The 16952-nt window shown below is 50.9% G+C and overlaps 2 protein-coding genes and 1 long non-coding RNA gene across 5 annotated transcripts in view; 2 read left to right on the top strand and 1 right to left on the bottom strand.

The window, feature by feature from the left end:
• The window catches only part of CLEC18C (C-type lectin domain family 18 member C), a 271662-nt gene that overhangs the window by 76940 nt on the left and 177770 nt on the right, over positions 1–16952 (top strand). The window lies entirely within an intron of this gene.
• Positions 1–16952, top strand: part of LOC127034042 (heterogeneous nuclear ribonucleoprotein C-like 2) — a 49523-nt gene that overhangs the window by 4238 nt on the left and 28333 nt on the right. For both annotated transcript variants that reach the window (XM_050922470.1, XM_050922466.1), the window contains exon 2: positions 9750–9828. In XM_050922470.1, coding sequence (XP_050778427.1) covers positions 9750–9828 — 79 coding nt within the window. The remainder of the gene's footprint in view (positions 1–9749; positions 9829–16952) is intronic.
• Positions 286–2713, bottom strand: LOC127034062 (uncharacterized). Its single transcript, XR_007769282.1, has 3 exons — positions 1793–2713; positions 1317–1742; positions 286–1121 (listed from the first exon to the last, which is right to left on the bottom strand). It is a non-coding gene; the product is annotated as an uncharacterized LOC127034062 (long non-coding RNA).

Below are 16952 nucleotides of genomic sequence, written 5' to 3'. Positions count from 1 at the left end.
TACCCCAGAAATGTAGGCTGTGCTCTCACAAAACGGGCCCCGAAGATCAGTAGCATGGCAGCCCTGGGGTGCATTGTGTTCAAGAGTGCCAAGCCAGGTAGGCCTAGTTTGGGGTTCGTTCTTCCTTTCACAGATGGATTGGAGAAGCTATTTTAATTGGCAAGGCATCGGCAGTAAAAAGTGCCCCGCCTTCCATTCCTTCTCCAGCAAGTGGGGTGGCATGCTCCTAGCTGGCCTGCAGCATCACCAGGGCCAGGTGAGGGGGAGAGCATCTTGGTCTCTGTCCCTTCTTGGGAGGCAGTGATGCTCAGATGGGTCAGGACTGGAGACTTCTTAGGCTCTAGTCACTCCATGGAGCCAGGTTTCGCTCCCAAATCTGTCCAAGTTCTGGGGGTGGATAGCTGTGCCCATCCACTGGCCTTGCACTGGGTGGATGTTGCTAGCACCTCAGCTAGGGTCTGGCCTTGTAGGGGACTCCCTGCCCAGCAGGGTGAAACCCTGGCAGCAATTAAGTTTGAAAGCCCCAGTGTGGTCAGGGATTCAGTTAACTGTGATTGCACAGGCCTGTGGGGAAGCTGCAGGGTGGAGGTTTCGCTCCATGTGGGGTCAGCCAGAGATGGAAGGTAAGCAGAGATATCACTGAAGGCTCCAAGAGGAAGAAAACATGGTTTCCTGGGTTCCCCCTAGGGGTCTCTACAGAGGGAGCTCTCAGCTTGGATCTCCTTGGGGGTTTCTTGTCTTCAGTATTTTACCCTCGTATTGCACACCCTCGTACAAATCCGGGAAGTCAAAGGCCTGCCACTTCCCTTCAGTCTCTCCCACTTGCACCCCAAGTCACCCATTAGATCCACATGACCATCCACCCTTTGCCTCTGTAAATCTGCCTCCCACTTCTGCTGCTCTGCGTGGCTCCTCAGTATCCTGATCATCTCCAAACCTGACTGTTACCCACCCCATGGCCCTCAGTGCCTCACATCACCTCCGTACCTGTGTGCCACCCACCTCATGGCCCCACTCCTATCACCTCAGTACTTCACTACTACCCCCCCGATAGCCCCATCCCCGTCACCTCAGTATCTGACTGCCACCTGCCGCATGGCACCTCAGTGCCCCCCAATCACCTCGGTACCTTACTGTCACCCGCCCTATGACCCTCTGTGCCCCACATCACTTCAGTACCTGTGTGCCACCCACCTCATGGCCCCACCCCTATCAGCCCAGTACTTCACTTTTACCCCCTCTCTGATAGCCTCATCCCTGTCACCTCAGTATCTGACTGCCACCTGCCACGTGGCATCTCAGTGCCCCCCAATCACCACAGTACCTGACTGTCACCCACCCCATGACCGTCTGTGCCCCCCAATCACCTCAGTACCTGATGGCCACTTGCCCCATGGCTCTTCAGTGCCCCCCATCACCTCAGTACCTGAGTGCCACCCGCCTCATGGCCCTACTCCATCACCTCAGTACTTCACTACTACCCTCCCGATAGCCCCATCCCCATCACCTCAGTACCAGTCTGCCATCCACCCCATGGCCCTCTGTGCTCCCCAATTACCTCAGTATCTGACTGCAACCTGCCCCCTGATCCTCGGTACCTGATGGCCACCTGCCCCATGGCCCTCAGTGCCCCCTATCACCTCAGTACCTGACTCCACCCGCTCCATGGCCTCACTCCCATCACCTCAGTATCTGACAGCCACCCACCCCATGACCCTCAGTGCCCCCTGTCACCTCAGTACCTGACTGCCACCTGCCCCATGGCCCTTCAGTGTCCCCATCACCTCAATACATGACTCCACCTGCCCCATGGCCACACGCCCATCACCTCAGTACGTGACTGCCCTCCACCCCGTGGCTCCTCAGTGCCCCCCAATTACCTCAGTATCTGACTGTTGCCTGCCCCATGGCCCCACCTCCGTCACCTCGTACCTGACTCGACCTACCCTACGGCCCTACCTCCGTCACCTGAGTATCACCTGTCCCATAGCTCCTCAGCTCCATGGTTTTTTGCCAGCAAAGCAGGAGAGTTTTGTTCGCGGAAAGAACATTGTAGTGTGTGCAGTTTTGTTGATGAAATCTGACTTTTGTTAACAAAAGTCTGTGGTGTAGATAGAGCCTTAGTGTTGCTAATGTGCCTGCATGGAAGTGTTACCATGAAATCCCAAATCACTCCCATTGTCCACCTCAATGCAAGCGGAAGTCACACCAGACAGTCCTTGGCTTATCCACTAGTCACTTGTTATGTTGGTGAGATTTTGTTTGTGTACGTGATATGGACACTTCCACACTGGGAACTAGACACACAACCCAGAGACCAATGAGTAGCATCAACAGTTTAGTCTCCACCAAGCTATGTTGCAGTTCAAATAGGCAACAATAGTTTTTGGAAGTCTGGACAACTAGAGCATTATCTGGTCAACAGGATACAGTAAAAGTTGTACTAATCTTCAAAAAAGGAAGCAGGGCTGATCCTGGCAATTCCTGCCTTGGAAGTCTAATTTCTAACCCTAGTAAAATAATAGAACAAATATTAAAAGCAAAAAGAAAGCACTCTTTAGAGGATAAAGGCACTATGAGCAATAACGAGAACAGGTTTAAAAAGACGAGTTCAAGCCAAAAAAATCTTGCTCATGCTTTTCGACAAAATTAGATATAGTTAGGTTAGTAAAGTATTTGCCACAGTGACTCACAAAAATCATATTCTTAAAATAGATTCAGATTAGCTTTGATATGGATATTACATGGGCTAAAAATTGATTAAAACCTAAGCAAAGGGTATTGAAAAGGAGCAGTTTAAATTGCAGGCAGAGAGGTGGGGATCCAGGTGGATAGGGGTTGGAAGAAGGTAAACGTCATGTTAGTGAAACGTGCCAGAGTCTGCCAGTTAATGGGATAGAGTAAGATGCTATTCAACATAAGAGTAGTTGAATCTGGCCTTAAATTTGCAGATGACACTAAATTGGGATAGTTGCCTACAGTAGAGAGGCTAGAAATAATACTGGTGAATTGAGAGAAACTGGAAAGATGGGCAGAAAATAAAATGAGATTCCTCTTGGAATAAAGTGCACAGTGATTCGGGGACAATATCATCCAATTTACAGATTTTTCAAGGGAAGAGTGAAACCTGGAGGGCAGTGATGCTGAAAGAGACTGACAGGTGACAGTAGAGGGCAAATTAGACATGGATGTGCAGTGTGATGTGGCAACAATGCTCTTTTGGACGGAGACATCACATTGTGGACAAGGAATGAATAGTCTCGATCTGTGTGACGCACCTGGAATAGGGTGTTCAGTTCTGGACACCTCGTTCCCAGAAGAGAGAGTGAAACTGGAAGGGGTTCAGAGAAGAGCAGCAGAATGATGAGACAGACTGGTCATAGAGGAGCTGAATAGATAGCATGGCTAAGCTGGGGACATGACAACAGCCTGCAAATATGGAGCCTGTAAACGCCAAGGAGGAGGAAGAATTATTGGCTGGTACAAGGTGGTGCGGGTAGGAGCAGTAGGGTGGAGTGATAATGTGTAGTACAGGTTTCCTAGTGCTGGAAGAAACCTATTGCTTGAGGACAATTCAAGCTAGATGGGACAAAACCCTGGAGGATATACTCCAGGGGACAATCCTGCACTGGCAGGGAAAGGGGCTAGATGACCCAGGAAACAGGCCTGAACCAAACCTTGGATCCAGATCCCTGTTTCCACATCTGGCCCTTCCTCTCTCATGCGCTGAGCCTAGCACCCAGAACTTTGCCTGTGAATCTCATATCTTGGGGCCATCTGTGCTGCTTCTTATTCTGAGGCATAAAGGCCAATCCCCTGAGACACCCAGCCCCCACCCCAACACTTTACTGTATTGCCTTGCTGCTGTTACGTATGTTGCCATGTTGCCTAGAGGCCCAGAGGCGCTATTGCTGTCCAGACACAGTGAGACGCAGTCCTTGCCCCAAAGAGCATACAGTCTAAATAGACAAGGTAGAGGGGCTGTGACTTTGCAAAGGTGACAGAGATCTGGGAATAGAACCTAATTCTCCTGAATCCCAAGCCAGTGCTCTACCCATTAGACCACACTACCTGCCAGTATAGCCTTGCTGGAGTGAGAGTCTGGGAGCAGCATCACTGCAAGGCAGTGGCAATGTGAAAGGTCTCTCAAGTACGCAGGCACATGAGTGGGGGTAACTTGGGATGGTTTCCCTTTCCCACCCTGTTCATTTTTAGCTGTGCCAGGCCATCTCTGCAGAATCTGTCGCAGCTGAGGGATCTGTTGTTTGCCTGGGAACACCTATTAGCATTTCATGAATATTAATTCAGCTGGTACTTGGGCTCTGGGAGAAGCGTTCCAGAAGATGGGGCCCGGGGATTACTGCAAACAAGAGGAGACAGTGTTCATTGCACAGGTGATGATGTGCAGACGTGTAACAGGTGCAAATGGAGGGCCATGGAGAGAGGAGGTGCTGTCAGAGCAGCCTAGACCCTTCCAAGGCACTGGCAACCAACGTACTAGTGGAGTCCTAAAGGTTACTAGAGACTCACTTCAAGATAAAGAACTGGCAGCTACAGGAAGTGCATCTGCTTGGCTGGGGCCCTGCCTGGAATTCCACAGCTCTCAATGTCCTGTCCCAGCACATACTGGGTGTTGTGTGGGCCCATCTCAGCCATTCCTGAATCCTGCTCTGGATCTCTGCGGAGCGTTACACGTGGACTCTGCAAGGGGACAGAGTAATGGTGGAGCCAGCATGATCTGCGGTTGCATGGTGGACCGTCACTACTCTCTGGATTCAGCAGCAAAGATACTCAGGTGATGAGTGCGGTCGGTACCAAGATAGATTTCCAATCCGGGTGCTGGGATGTGCAAACGTGGATGGAAAGCAGGAGCTGCGTTGATGGGAATGGTGAGCTCTTAGTCTGGGCTTTTGCTCCTACTGCATGTAACTCCCACAGGTCTGTATGTGCAAAGCATGCCCCTGGGAAGGCTCTTTCACTCATTCTCTCTACTGTGGGAAGGCAGAGGAGCTTTCACCTCCATCCCCCATGCTATTTCCTGCCAGCTCTGAGCCTCTGTACTCCTGACACTGAGCCCTGAGACTCCCCAGCACTGACTGGGGCTGGCATATGGGGTAGGTGGACAGTGATGGTCCATGGCAGCTTTGACTGTGGTGGTGGGATCGGTGGATAATGGTCTTGCTTGAAAGGTTGTTGCATCCTCTTCAAGCTGCACTGGACCCTAGTTCCCCCTTTGGCAGGACCATCACTATAGAGGCTTTCCTTCTACTGGGCTGGGAGAACATTAGTGTCCTGCACTGAAAGGCAGCAGGCAGCAGCTGTTTGTGACATCCAGCTGAGTGACATCTTGCCAGACTGGCTTGGCCTTGTATTCTTTTGCAAATTTTGTTTTCAGACAGCCTTCTGGGCCCAGTCAGCACAGTTCACACTCAGCTGTAGGCAGACCAGGCAGGGGTGGTTTGTTCAGCTGGTGACACTGGAAGCAGACAGGGTTAATGCACCATGTTCTCTACCTGGGCTGACTCATGCAGTTCTTAAGCCAGGTCAAAACATTCTCTGTCCTGATCCAGCACAACTTCATTGAACCTGGGCTCAAGGCCTGTGTGGTTGGGGCCATATTATTATTGGTACTGCAGCAGCATCTAGAATCTCCAGCCGAGATCTGGTCCCCATTGTGCTGGCCTCTGTACATATACACGGTCCTTGGGAGCCAAAAAATCTCACCGCCTTATAGGTGAGGCCGCGTTATATTGGGTTTGGTCCAGTACGGCGTACCAGACTGGACCGGCTTCCCTGGCAGTGAGTTAAAGGGCCTGGCATGCCAGCTGCTGTGGGGAGCCCCGGGCCATTTAAATCACCACTGGAGCTGTGGCAGTGGGGCTCGGGCGGTGATTTAAAGGGCCCAGTGCTCCACACGATTTCGGATATAACATGGTAAAGCAGCGTGGTTCAGGTGGCGCTTTGAAGGGCCTGGGGCTCCTCGCTGCTTTACCGCGTTCTATCCAAATTCGTGTTCTGTCAGGTTGCGTTCTGTCTGGGTAGAGGTGTACTAACAAAGAGACTGTCCCTGCCCCCAAGAGCTTACAGGCTAACTAGACAGAGGAGAGGAAGCAGCTTGCTGAAGGTGACACAATAGGTCAGTGGTAGAGGCCTCCTAAGTCTCAAACTCATACCTTATCTACTGATCCATGCTGTTGCTAATAAATACGAGGCTTGAATCCATGACCCTGAGGTTAAGAGTTTTATGCTCTCCCAGTGAAGCCACCAAGTAAGGATGGCATCAGTCGCAAGAAATCATTTGCTGCCCTGGCAATGGGCCCAGCAGCACTGCTTCTAATGGAGCAGATAGGGGCGGGCTCCTCCCATCTGTTCGTTCACCGCGAGCAAAGAGAAGAGGGCAGGATTCCTGTGCCCACCTGGAATGGACTTTGAATGGAGCTCCTGCCATGAGAAGAACCAGGACTGGATGTCAGTGAGTTACAAGGCCAAGCACAGCCCCTCACATGGTTGTTTGCTTGCCGCAATAGAGGAACCTTAACTATGGGACTATGTAATTTCTGCCATTGGAAGCTGGGAATCACCATCTGCTGATAGTGTCTGCAGAGAGGCTGCCTCACACAGGAGTCGCCTAGGGTGCCTCAGTCTTTTGAAGACCCTTTCTAAAGCAGGCCACCAGCCTGGGCCATGTCTGGCAGTGGCCAGGGTAACTCCTGGGGTAAGAAGAAAGGACTGAAATGAAGCTCTCAGAGTAAGTGCAAAGAAAGTGCATTTGTGCCAATGGGAACATATGGCCCTGGAGTACACTGAAACGGAGACACGAGTAATTGATCCCCCAGGGGCAACATTCCTGATGGTGAGATTGCCTTGTCTTTCACTGTTCACCCACCAGGCTTTTTGTAAACTCTGGAGACTCCAGAAACACAGCAGCTGCAAGCCCATTGTGCTAAAGTTTAGCGACCTGCTAATGCTTGCTCTCCATAGCTGTGTCAGTGACCATGGTGTACGTGCTAGTTCCTCTACCCTGGGAGGTTAGAGACCACACCGGCAGGGGGCACTGGCTCAGCCAGCATGCAGACCAGTCACAGCTTGCCATAGCTGCACCCCCTGCTCTGAAGCAGAGGTGAAGGGGCAGGCAGCTCCTCAGAGGGTAAGTACTTTTACCATCATAGCAGGGCTTTTGTGTGGCTAACAGCACCCCGGCCTGGAGATGGCTTAATAACAAACGTTCCTCAAAGTCCCCGAATAGAGTCCATCATCACAACACAAACTTCTGCTCTGACATCTTCAGCCAGGCTTGGAGTGCTTCTTTTGTCCCAATCTGCTCTGTACCAAGCATCCACCCCTGGCCAAAACTCAGCTTTCTTCAACTCTCCCTCTCTTTAGCCTATAGTGGTCAGCAGGCAAAGCCCCGCTGCTGCTCTCCTGGCCACTGCTGGGTAGTCTCCTTCAGGACCTCCTACCCTCTGCAGCTTCTGCCCTTTCTTCCCCAGCAGCTCCCTCACCTCCCTTGGGTGAGAGAGATCTGTGGGTAACCAGCCTTCCCCTGCTGCTGCCGCGCTTTATAAGACCCAGGTTCCTTCCCTTAAGCCCAGCTGGGCAGGAAGGAATCAGTCACAGGTACTCTGGACCCCTCTCTCTCTCTTCCCTCCCTCCCCACCCACTTCTTAAAGGGGCCAGTCAGCCTGTGACAGCCAGCAGCTGTGGTAACAATGTGAATAATGACCTTGTGCCCTAAGGCTGTTTAAACCCCTGGGACAGAAACACCTCCCAGCCTCACCTCCTGTGAACTTCACCCCTGGAGAACCATCTTTGAAACAACACTTGTACAAAGTATAATGCATATTTGTACCTGCCTCTGGAAATTTCCATTACATGGGTCTGACGAAGTGGGTATTCACCCCCGTAAGCTTATGCTTCAATACATCTGTTAATCTTTAAGGTGCCACAGGGCTCATTGTTGCTTTTTACTTGTACAAAGTGCTGCATATCCATCTGTGCTGATCTTGGGTTCTGATCCTCTCCACTTCAGCCACAAATGGTAAGCAGGAGGAGGCTGGGCTGGCGCTTTGTTCAAAAGACCTTCAGAGAAAGCCCAGCACTGTGCTGGAAGAAGTGCTGGTTTGTCAGTGGGTAGGACTCAGGAGGCATGTGGGTGATAGGTAGGGTAACCGTGTGTCCCGTTTTGGCCAGGACCGTCCCTTTTTTAAGCCCTGTCCTGACGGTCCTGACTTTTTTGGCAACAGTGGGCATTTGTCCTGTTTGCTCTTGTCAGCTTGATGAGTTGGCAGGAGCAAACAGAACAAATTCTCACTTTCCAAAAAAAAAGTGGGATGTGGAGGAACGTGCTGGGACAAGCAGTGATGCCAGCCCCGCGCAGTGGGGGAGGCAGGGCTTAAGTGAAGACGTGCAGGTCTTGGGCAGGGGGAAGGCACGGCTCGGGTGAGTCGTGATGCCAGCCCCAGCCTTGCGCAAGCAGTGATGCCAGCCCCACATGGGGGGCTCAGGTGAGTGGCTCGGGCTAGCCCTGTACTGGGGAGGGGAGGGGGGAGGTTTGCGCTAGCCCCCCGTAGTGTCCCGTTTTCCCTTTAGGAAATGTGGTCATCCTGGACAGGGGTTGCAGTTGGCTCTCGGTTTCCTCTTCACATCCTGTCCTTACTGCTTGTGTTGTCTATCCAGCGTCTAGCACAATGGGGTCCAGTTCCTGGGCTGGGGTTCCTAGTTACTACCATAATATAGGGACTACCTCTAATAATGGGGCTCTGTCCAGGAAGCTATCCCCTTACAGTACTCCAGGCCTGACCAAGAGGGACCATGTACAGACAGGCCATCAGCCATGTTCTGTAACTGGGTTAAAGCCTTGCTCATGCAGAATGGGAGCATCAGGCATCCCGGGAGGTTGTGTCAGTCATTGGAGGATCTGGAAAGAAGGGTGCTTGGGCAGTATGGGTTAGTGGTGGTTATGGTGCCTTTGTACCTTCAGCATGTGGAAGTATTGTGTGTGGAGCGTTGCATAGTGGCTGGAACCAGTGACTAGGAGTTAGGACTCTTGTATTCAACTCGTGGCTCTGATGCTAGTTTGCTTTTAGGCTAATGTGTTCAAAAGTGGCCTCTGATTTTGGGTGCTTAATATGAGCCTGGTTTTCTGACAGTTCAGGCACCCTGAGCTGCAGTTGAAGTCAGGGATACTGTGAGTGCTCAGCGCCTGACAGTTGGCCTGCCTGATTTCAAGTCAGGCACCAAAAACTCTCCCCCACCAATCGGAGGCTGTTTTTCAAAATGCGGCCTCTACTATGCCCGTGCCTCTGATCCCGTCAGTAGGGATCGTGATACTGACTGACCTGCTTGGGGGGTGAGGGGATGAGGGAGTCACTGTGACGTGCTTGGAGGTCAGTCAGTCAGTCACTGGAATCACTCCTCTGGGTCTCACTGCTTGTAGTTCACATTCAGAAAGGGGGGCGGGGGGGGCTTGAAATCAAGAAGATCCCACAAGCGCCTAAGGGAGCCAAGGCCCAGTTCCTCCAAGGCATTTAGGCACCTGAGTTCCATTGAAATCAGTGGAAGTTACGTGCCTAGGTGGTTCCTGAGAGCCAGTGGGTGTTGGCTGCCAGCTCCCTGAGGTGTTTTTGGAACCCCGACTTTAAGGCAATATACGTCTATTTCTTCTCATACCCCCTTCCTTTCTGTTTTCCGCTGGCCGTTTCATCCCGGCTCCTAGCCCTGTCTCACTCCCCTGCTGTCTCTTCCTCTAGATATGGACATGGCCAGAGAACCCAAGCCGAGCCGAGCCAGGCCTGGACAGAAGCGGCAGCATGGCGGCACCCTCTACCAGTGAGTCTGCGTGGCACGTTGTGGTCTGGTGGGGGTGGGGGTACTGTGCTGAGTGATGCTTGCTTCTGGGCCTGGGGATTATCCTCAATAGTGTCTGGAGAGCCTCAGAGGGTCTCTCGTGAGACAAGACCTCCACCCCGATGGTCTCTTTTCTCCCACCATCTCTCCTCCCCATATCCCATCTTCTTCTGCTCTTCACTCAGTCAGGTCCTGCTCCCTCCAGGTTCTCCTCCCATAGTCCACAGGGCCCCCTGAACCCCACCACAGCCCAGCCCTTGGGTGGCAGGGCGTTCAACTCTCGCTCTCTTCTGGGCTCTGGATGACATCTCTAGTCGAGCCACAGGCGACTCCCATAATGCATTGCGTCCCACTGGGAGGTTGGAAGGGGTGGGGTGGCAGGTGTACCAGCTGAGATGGGGAGGCCTGCTGAAATGCCATGATAGCTTTCAGCAATGGCACAGAGCCTGCTTTCATGGTAACTCAGCCTCATGTTTTCAAACTTCAGATACAGTGTCCTAATTACCAATGATCCTCTACTACACCCACTGTATTGGCCCTTCTTTCTGCTGGCCGGGGGATCTGAGTGACAGAGATTCTCTTTGAGCTCCTTGGGGAGCTGGTGCTTTGGGCACAGCAGGGGCGGCTTCGTTGTATAGTGTGGTTTGCTCACACCATTCTCCCTGGGTTGGGGCAAGAGGGGATGGTTTCCTCGCACTGTTCTCTTGGTGGGGAGGGGGGATGGTTTCCTTACACAGTTCTCCCCAAGGGGGTGTGATGGTTTCCTCTCACTGTTCTCCCTGGGAGGAAGGGGACAGTTTCTTCGTGCCACTCTCCTCGGTGGGGTGGGGCGGGGGTGGTTTCCTCATGCTGCTCTTCTGGGCCAGGGGCAGTTTCCTTGTGCTGTTCTGCCGGGGGATGTGGGGGGAGCAGGGGTGGTTTCCTCACACTACTCTACTGCAGGGGAGGGGAGGCTTCCTTGCACTACTCTCCATAGCTGTCAGAAGGCTGCATCTCAATGAAATTAGGAGCTCTAAAGGTTAATCTGCTTTAGAAATAATATGTTGAAATTCACTGCCCCAGCCTTGAAAATGATTTCCTAGAGATGTTGGTCCCTCTGAGGAAACTGCCGGGGATTGAACTGAGGAGCACAGGTGTTGCCAGACTGGCTTAGACCCAGGGTCATAAGATCAGCCATACTGGGTCAGGCCAAAGGTCCATCTAACCCATTATCCTGTCTTCCAAAAGTGGCCAATGCCAGGTGCTCCAGAGGGAATGAACAGAACAGGGAATCATCAAATGATCCATCCTCTGTCGTCGATTCCCAGCTTCTGGCAAACAGAGGCTAGGGACACCATCCCTGCCCATCCTGGCTAATAGCCTTTGATGGACCTGTCCTCCATGAATTTACCTAGTCATTTTTTGAACCTTGTTATAGTCTTGGCTTTCACAACATCCTCTGGCAAGGAGTTCCACAGGTTGACTGTGCATTGTGTGAAAAATTACTTCCTTTTGTTTGTTTTTAAACCTGCTGCCTATTAATTTCATATGGTGGCCCCTAGTTCTTGTGTTATGGTAAGGCATAATTAACACTTCCTTATTTACTTTCTCCACACTAGTCATGATTTTATATTTATATTACCTCACAACCTCAAGATGGCCTCCAGGACCTCTCTCCTATTCTTCCCTATGTCTTTGGTATCTGCATGTACCACGACCACTGGCTCTTCCCCAGCACTACACATAAGTCTATCTAGATATCTCAAGAGATCTACAGCTTTCACACCCGCCATCTTATTCAGTACCCTGCCTCCCAAGGTGGCCAGCACCATATGGTGGAAACCATAGCAAAACATCTACCTTTCCCTCTCATGTCCTTGGGCCTTATGCTGGAGGGGTGCAGAGGGCCCAACACTGAGAGCTGTTGTGCTCTTGAAATGGCTTGCATTCCGATATCTTGATCTAGAGTTCTCCATCTGAGTCTAGAGTGTTTCCAGATCACTCTAGACCATTGTGGATTTCTAGATCCAGGGCACTGCACTGCTGGGTCCATTTCACAGCTTCTGAGCTCCAGACTTTGAGATTTGCCCATCTCTAGTGTAGAACTGCAACTAGGGAGGAGGAGCTTTGATCCACCCTCAAGGCACAGCCTTGAGAACCAGCTCTTGGAAGGCTGTGCTAATTTGGGTCCCAGCCACTTCAACTTGCTCATGTGTCTGGCTTAATCATCTGCGGAGTCCACCCTGGACCCTGAGCTATAATAGAATCTGCCATTGCTCCATCTCCCCACTCACACACACACACCCCCTCATTACTGGCCAGCCCCCAGGGATCTGGGACCAGATCTTCCTCTGAATCTGTCAACTCTTCTTTTTGTAAGGGGCTGAACTGAAATTCGGGATCCAGGCATCCTCAGGCAGTGGGTAATTAGTTGGGGCTGGGTCCCTTCTCTGCTCCTGAGCCAGTCCATCCTTCCCACATTAGCATGGAGGTGGCATAACAGAGCCCTGGGGCAGGACGTGAAAGCACAGACCTTGCGTTTTGCAACCATCATGGGTAATTGGAGCAGTGAGGGAAGGAAGGCAGCCTGGCTCGACTCCCCTGCTCGGAGACAGGCGAGTTGGGCAGCCGCTGACCTTGCCAAGTAAACTGCGGTGAGTCAGCACTCTCCCTAAGGAGCAGGGCTGGGATCCGGGGAACGTAGCATTTGGACCAGGAGGGACACTGCCAGCTGGCCAGCTGGCAATCTTGCTAGAGAGCGCTTGTGCATTAAACTAACTGTTCTGTCAGTTGCCATGGGGATGGTGTCGCAGCCTGCTGGGATGAAGGGATAAAGGCAAAGAGGGGACATCCCTGGCCACATGAGATCCATTATTGCTGCTTGCCCCCCCCCATCCACAGCTTATTGTGTCTGGGGCACCCCACTTTGAGGAGCACTGTCCTGCTCACAACATGGTTCATTTATAGTGCACTACAGAGGCAGGTAACACTCGGCAGTGCCTTGCACAGATAAGGAAACTGAGCCAGAGAGGGGCCAAGGGACTTGGCCAAGACTATAAATCAAGTCAGAGCCAAGGATAGAAATCCAGGCTCGTGCCCCATCCAGTGGCTCTTAATGCTGCATTTCAGTGGGGCAAGTTGTGGGGACCCATATGGCTCTGCTGCTGAGTAATTGCCTCTGTTTCCTCTCCCACCTATGCAGAGCTTATCTCTGCAGATGTTAAGCTCTTTGGAGTCGGGCCTGTACAGTATGTAATGTGATGGGGCCCCAATCTGGCACGGGGCCTCTAGATGCCCTTGTTATACAGTACGTGAATCCTATCGCTGGCTACAGTTATGTACAGAGTGTGTCCTTCCATACGAATGCACTCTCCATTCATATGGAAGGACACTCCGACCCTTGCAGCTCTCCTGACATAGCCACTAGCCCTTGCATGTTACCTCTCTGCTCTTAGGGAGCCTGGAGAAACATCCGGCCTTTTAGGGGCGCAGGTGCACTGCCTACACCTCCAGACCTCTCACTGATTCATTATTATGTATTGAGAGTTGCCCAGGACGCTTGCCGTCATGCCTACAGGGAGACACAGGCCTGCCCCTGGGGCTCCCTAGCTAAGTCAGGCAGACAATATAGTTTGCCTGTTGTGTAACGTGTGAAGCATGTGGTAGTTTTACTGCTCTCTGGGGGTTAATGCTGTTGACAGCATGAAGCTGAATACTCGGTGGGGCGGGGGGAGGGGGAACATTGTTGCATTAGCTAGGAATCGAACCCAGACCTCCTGCATGGCTGGTGAGGCTTCTACCACTGCAGGAGCTGTCTGACAGCAACCCCAGTGCTTAGCCAGGGGGACTGATCTATTCACAGTTTTTGTCCAGCTCAGCTGCAGCGATGTTGCCGCTCCAGCAGCAGGGCTAGGTTCTGTGTGAGGGGAGGGAGGGAACATATCATTCCATTTGAAGGATCCTGTTTTGCTTGTGCTTGTTCATTCTCAAGGATACAGGCTTCTTGGGAAGTGGCTCGTGGTACAGCGAGCACAGAGGAAATGGCCGGAGGCATGCTTGAGGAGAGGCAGCTACTTTCGGGTTCTGCCCTGTTTCACTGCCAGCTTGACAAAGCAGTGTTGGGATTACAAAGAGCTCCATTGTCTGGGGAGCAGATTAGAGGGGGTGGAGTTTTTAATTTTTTTAATTTTTTTTTCTTTTTTTTTTTTTGACAAAAATGATTTGGCTGCTGGTGCTTTACTGGGTGGCAGGTCTGGGAGGAGTAGGCAGGGGCAACAGGGTGGATTTTCTGTACACTTCAAGCTTGCGCTCTATGGGTGCTATCTCCAGCCAGCTGTGAGCTAAGCACACAGCAAATGGAATTGCTGCCAGGCTTCCGCCTGGGAAGCTGCATTGTTATCTTTGCTGCCAGACCTGTGTTTCAGCATGGTGCTGTGAGGGGCCTGCCTTTCTTTCCTGGCCAGTGTTATAGAATCATAGAACCACAGGGTTAGAAGGGACCCCCAGGGTCATGTAGTCTAACCCTCTGTCAAGATGCAGGATTTGTTGTGTCTAAACCATCCTTTTGAAAACCTCCAGTGAAGAAGCTTCCACAGCCTGCCTAGGTGTCTGTTCCATTGGGCGACTGCTCTTACAGATACAAAGGTTTTCCTGATATTTAATCTAAATCTGCTGTGCTGTAGTTTGAACCCATTGACTCTTGTCCTGCTCTCTGGGGCAAGAGCGAACAATGTTTCTCCATCTTTTTATGGCAGCCTTTCAGTATTTGAAGACTGCTATCATGTCCCTTCTTAATCTCCTTGTGACGTTGCACTCTATATGATTTTATAAATATATGCTAATTAGTGAATATAATGTAATTGGAATATGCTTCATGCGCAAGGCCTCTTGTAAGGTATCATTGCAAAACTTATAATCTACTGGATGGGGTCATCCTTTTTGTATAAATGTATCACCCTTGTATCTGAAACTAGAAATATGAAATACAGCTTTGAGGGCCTGTTGTAATTATGCAAAGTGTGGGCCATTAATGGTGGTTTGGAATCTTGATGGCTCCCATCAACCAGGACAATTGACTGTGGATGGCTCTGTTTGCAGCCAGGCCTTCCTGTGAGTCAGGCTGGGAGGAATGAAGGCTTGAAGTCTTACAGTGACAAGTGATCATGTCACCTGAACTGGAATCCATCTTTAACCTGGTGTCTTTCCATTGATAAGGAGGGGGTGGGAACCCAGGGAGGGACAAAGGATTCCCCGCCTTATGCAAAAGATATATAAGTGGATGGAACAGAACAAAAGAGGGAGCCATCCTGGGAAATCCCCTAGCTACCACCTGAGCTGGAACAAGAACTGTACCAGGGGAAAGAATTGTGCCCAGGCCTGGAAGGTGTCCAGTCTGAGGAAAAAACTTACTGAAGCACCTCTAAGGGTGTATTCTGTTTGATTAGACACAGATCTGTGTGTTTTGTTTTATTTTGCTTGGTGACTTAACTTTGTTCTGTCTGTTACTACCTGGAACCACTTAAATCCTACTTTCTGTATTTAATAAAATCACTTTTTACTTACTAATTAACTCAGAGTTTGTGTTAATACCTGGGTGGGCAAACAGCTGTGCATAGCTCTCTGTCAGTGTTATAGAGGGTGAACAATTTATGAGTTTACCCTGTATAAGCTTTATACAGGGTGAAACGGATTTATTTGGGGTTTGGACCCCATTGGAAGTTGAGCATCTGAGTGTTAAAGGCAAGAATGCTTCTGTAAACTGCTTTCAGTTAAGCCTGCAGCTGTTGAGGTATGTGATCCACACCTGGGTCTGGGTTTGCAGCAGGCTAGCGGGTCTGGCTCAAACCAGGCAGGGCACTGATGTCCTAAGCTGACAGGGCAGGAAAGCAGGGGCAGAAGTAGTCTTGGCACATCAGTTGGCAGCTCCCAAGGGGGGTTCTGTGATCCAACCCATCACACTCCTCTTTTCCAAACTTAAACCTACCCTGTTCCTTCAGCCTTTGCTCATATGACTTGCATTCCAGTCCTTAGAGCATATTTGTCGCTCACCTCTGGATCCTTTCCAGGTTCTCCATATCCTTTCTATGCATTGGTGACCAAAATAACACACTACTCCAGCTGAGGCCTAACCTGCACCAAGTAGAGCGGTACTATCACTCCCATGCGATGCCTCTGTTATTGCAACCAAAATTGCAATTGCTTTTTTGCAGCAGCAGCATCACATTGCTGACTCATGTTGAGGTTATGATCCACCACAGCTCCCAGATCTTTCTCAGCAGTGCTGCTGCCAAGCCAGTTATCCCCCATTCTGTATTCGTGCATTTAGTATTTCTTCCCTTAGTGTAGCACCTTACATTTGTCTGTGTTGAATTTCATTTTGTTGTCTTTAGCCTGGTTCTCCAATATATCAAGATCCCTCTGAATTTTAGCTTTATCCTCCAAAGTGTTGGCAGCACTTTGTGTCATCTGCACATTTGATCAGTATGCTTTTTATTCCTACATCCTGGTTATTAATACAGATGTTAAGCAACACCGGATCCAGAACAGAGCCCTGTGGAACCCCACTTGAGACCTCCCTCCAACCTGACATCATTCCATTAATAGTTACTCTTTGTTCATGGTGGTTTAACCAATTATGTATCCACTTATTCTGAGTTCCGTCAAGCCCTCATTTCTCCAGCTAACTTATCAGAGTGTCAGATGGAGCCCATCCCAGCACAGCAATCCTCTTTCCTGGAACATCAGCTCATTGTCAAAGAAGTCAAAGCCCTCTTGCTGACATCACCTGCGTAGCCCCACATTTACTTCCACGATTCAACAGTCCCTGCCCAGCCTTTTCCTTCAACGGGGAAGATGGACGAGAACTCCACTGGCATTCCAAACTCTTTTATCCATCTTCCCAGAGCCATGTAATCTGCTGCAGTCAGTGCCTTAGATTGCTGGCACTAGGGTAGAGTCCTCACTGGCCACCCCTCCAGCTGGGAGTGAAATCACTCCAGCTGCCCATTGCCATTGCAGAGCTGGGGGCACCAACGGCGCTTGCTGGGATGCAAGAGAGGGCTGTGAAAGCGCTTTGCCAGTCAGCAGGAGTCGTGTGCGTAGGGAGATCACGATGCCTCCCAGTAACC

This window comes from Gopherus flavomarginatus, chromosome 14 (genome assembly GCF_025201925.1).
Source record: "Gopherus flavomarginatus isolate rGopFla2 chromosome 14, rGopFla2.mat.asm, whole genome shotgun sequence".
NCBI classification, from domain to species: Eukaryota; Metazoa; Chordata; order Testudines; family Testudinidae; genus Gopherus; species Gopherus flavomarginatus.
The sequence above is the reverse complement of the archived record's forward strand: the minus strand, read 5'-3'. Positions and strand labels throughout refer to the sequence as shown.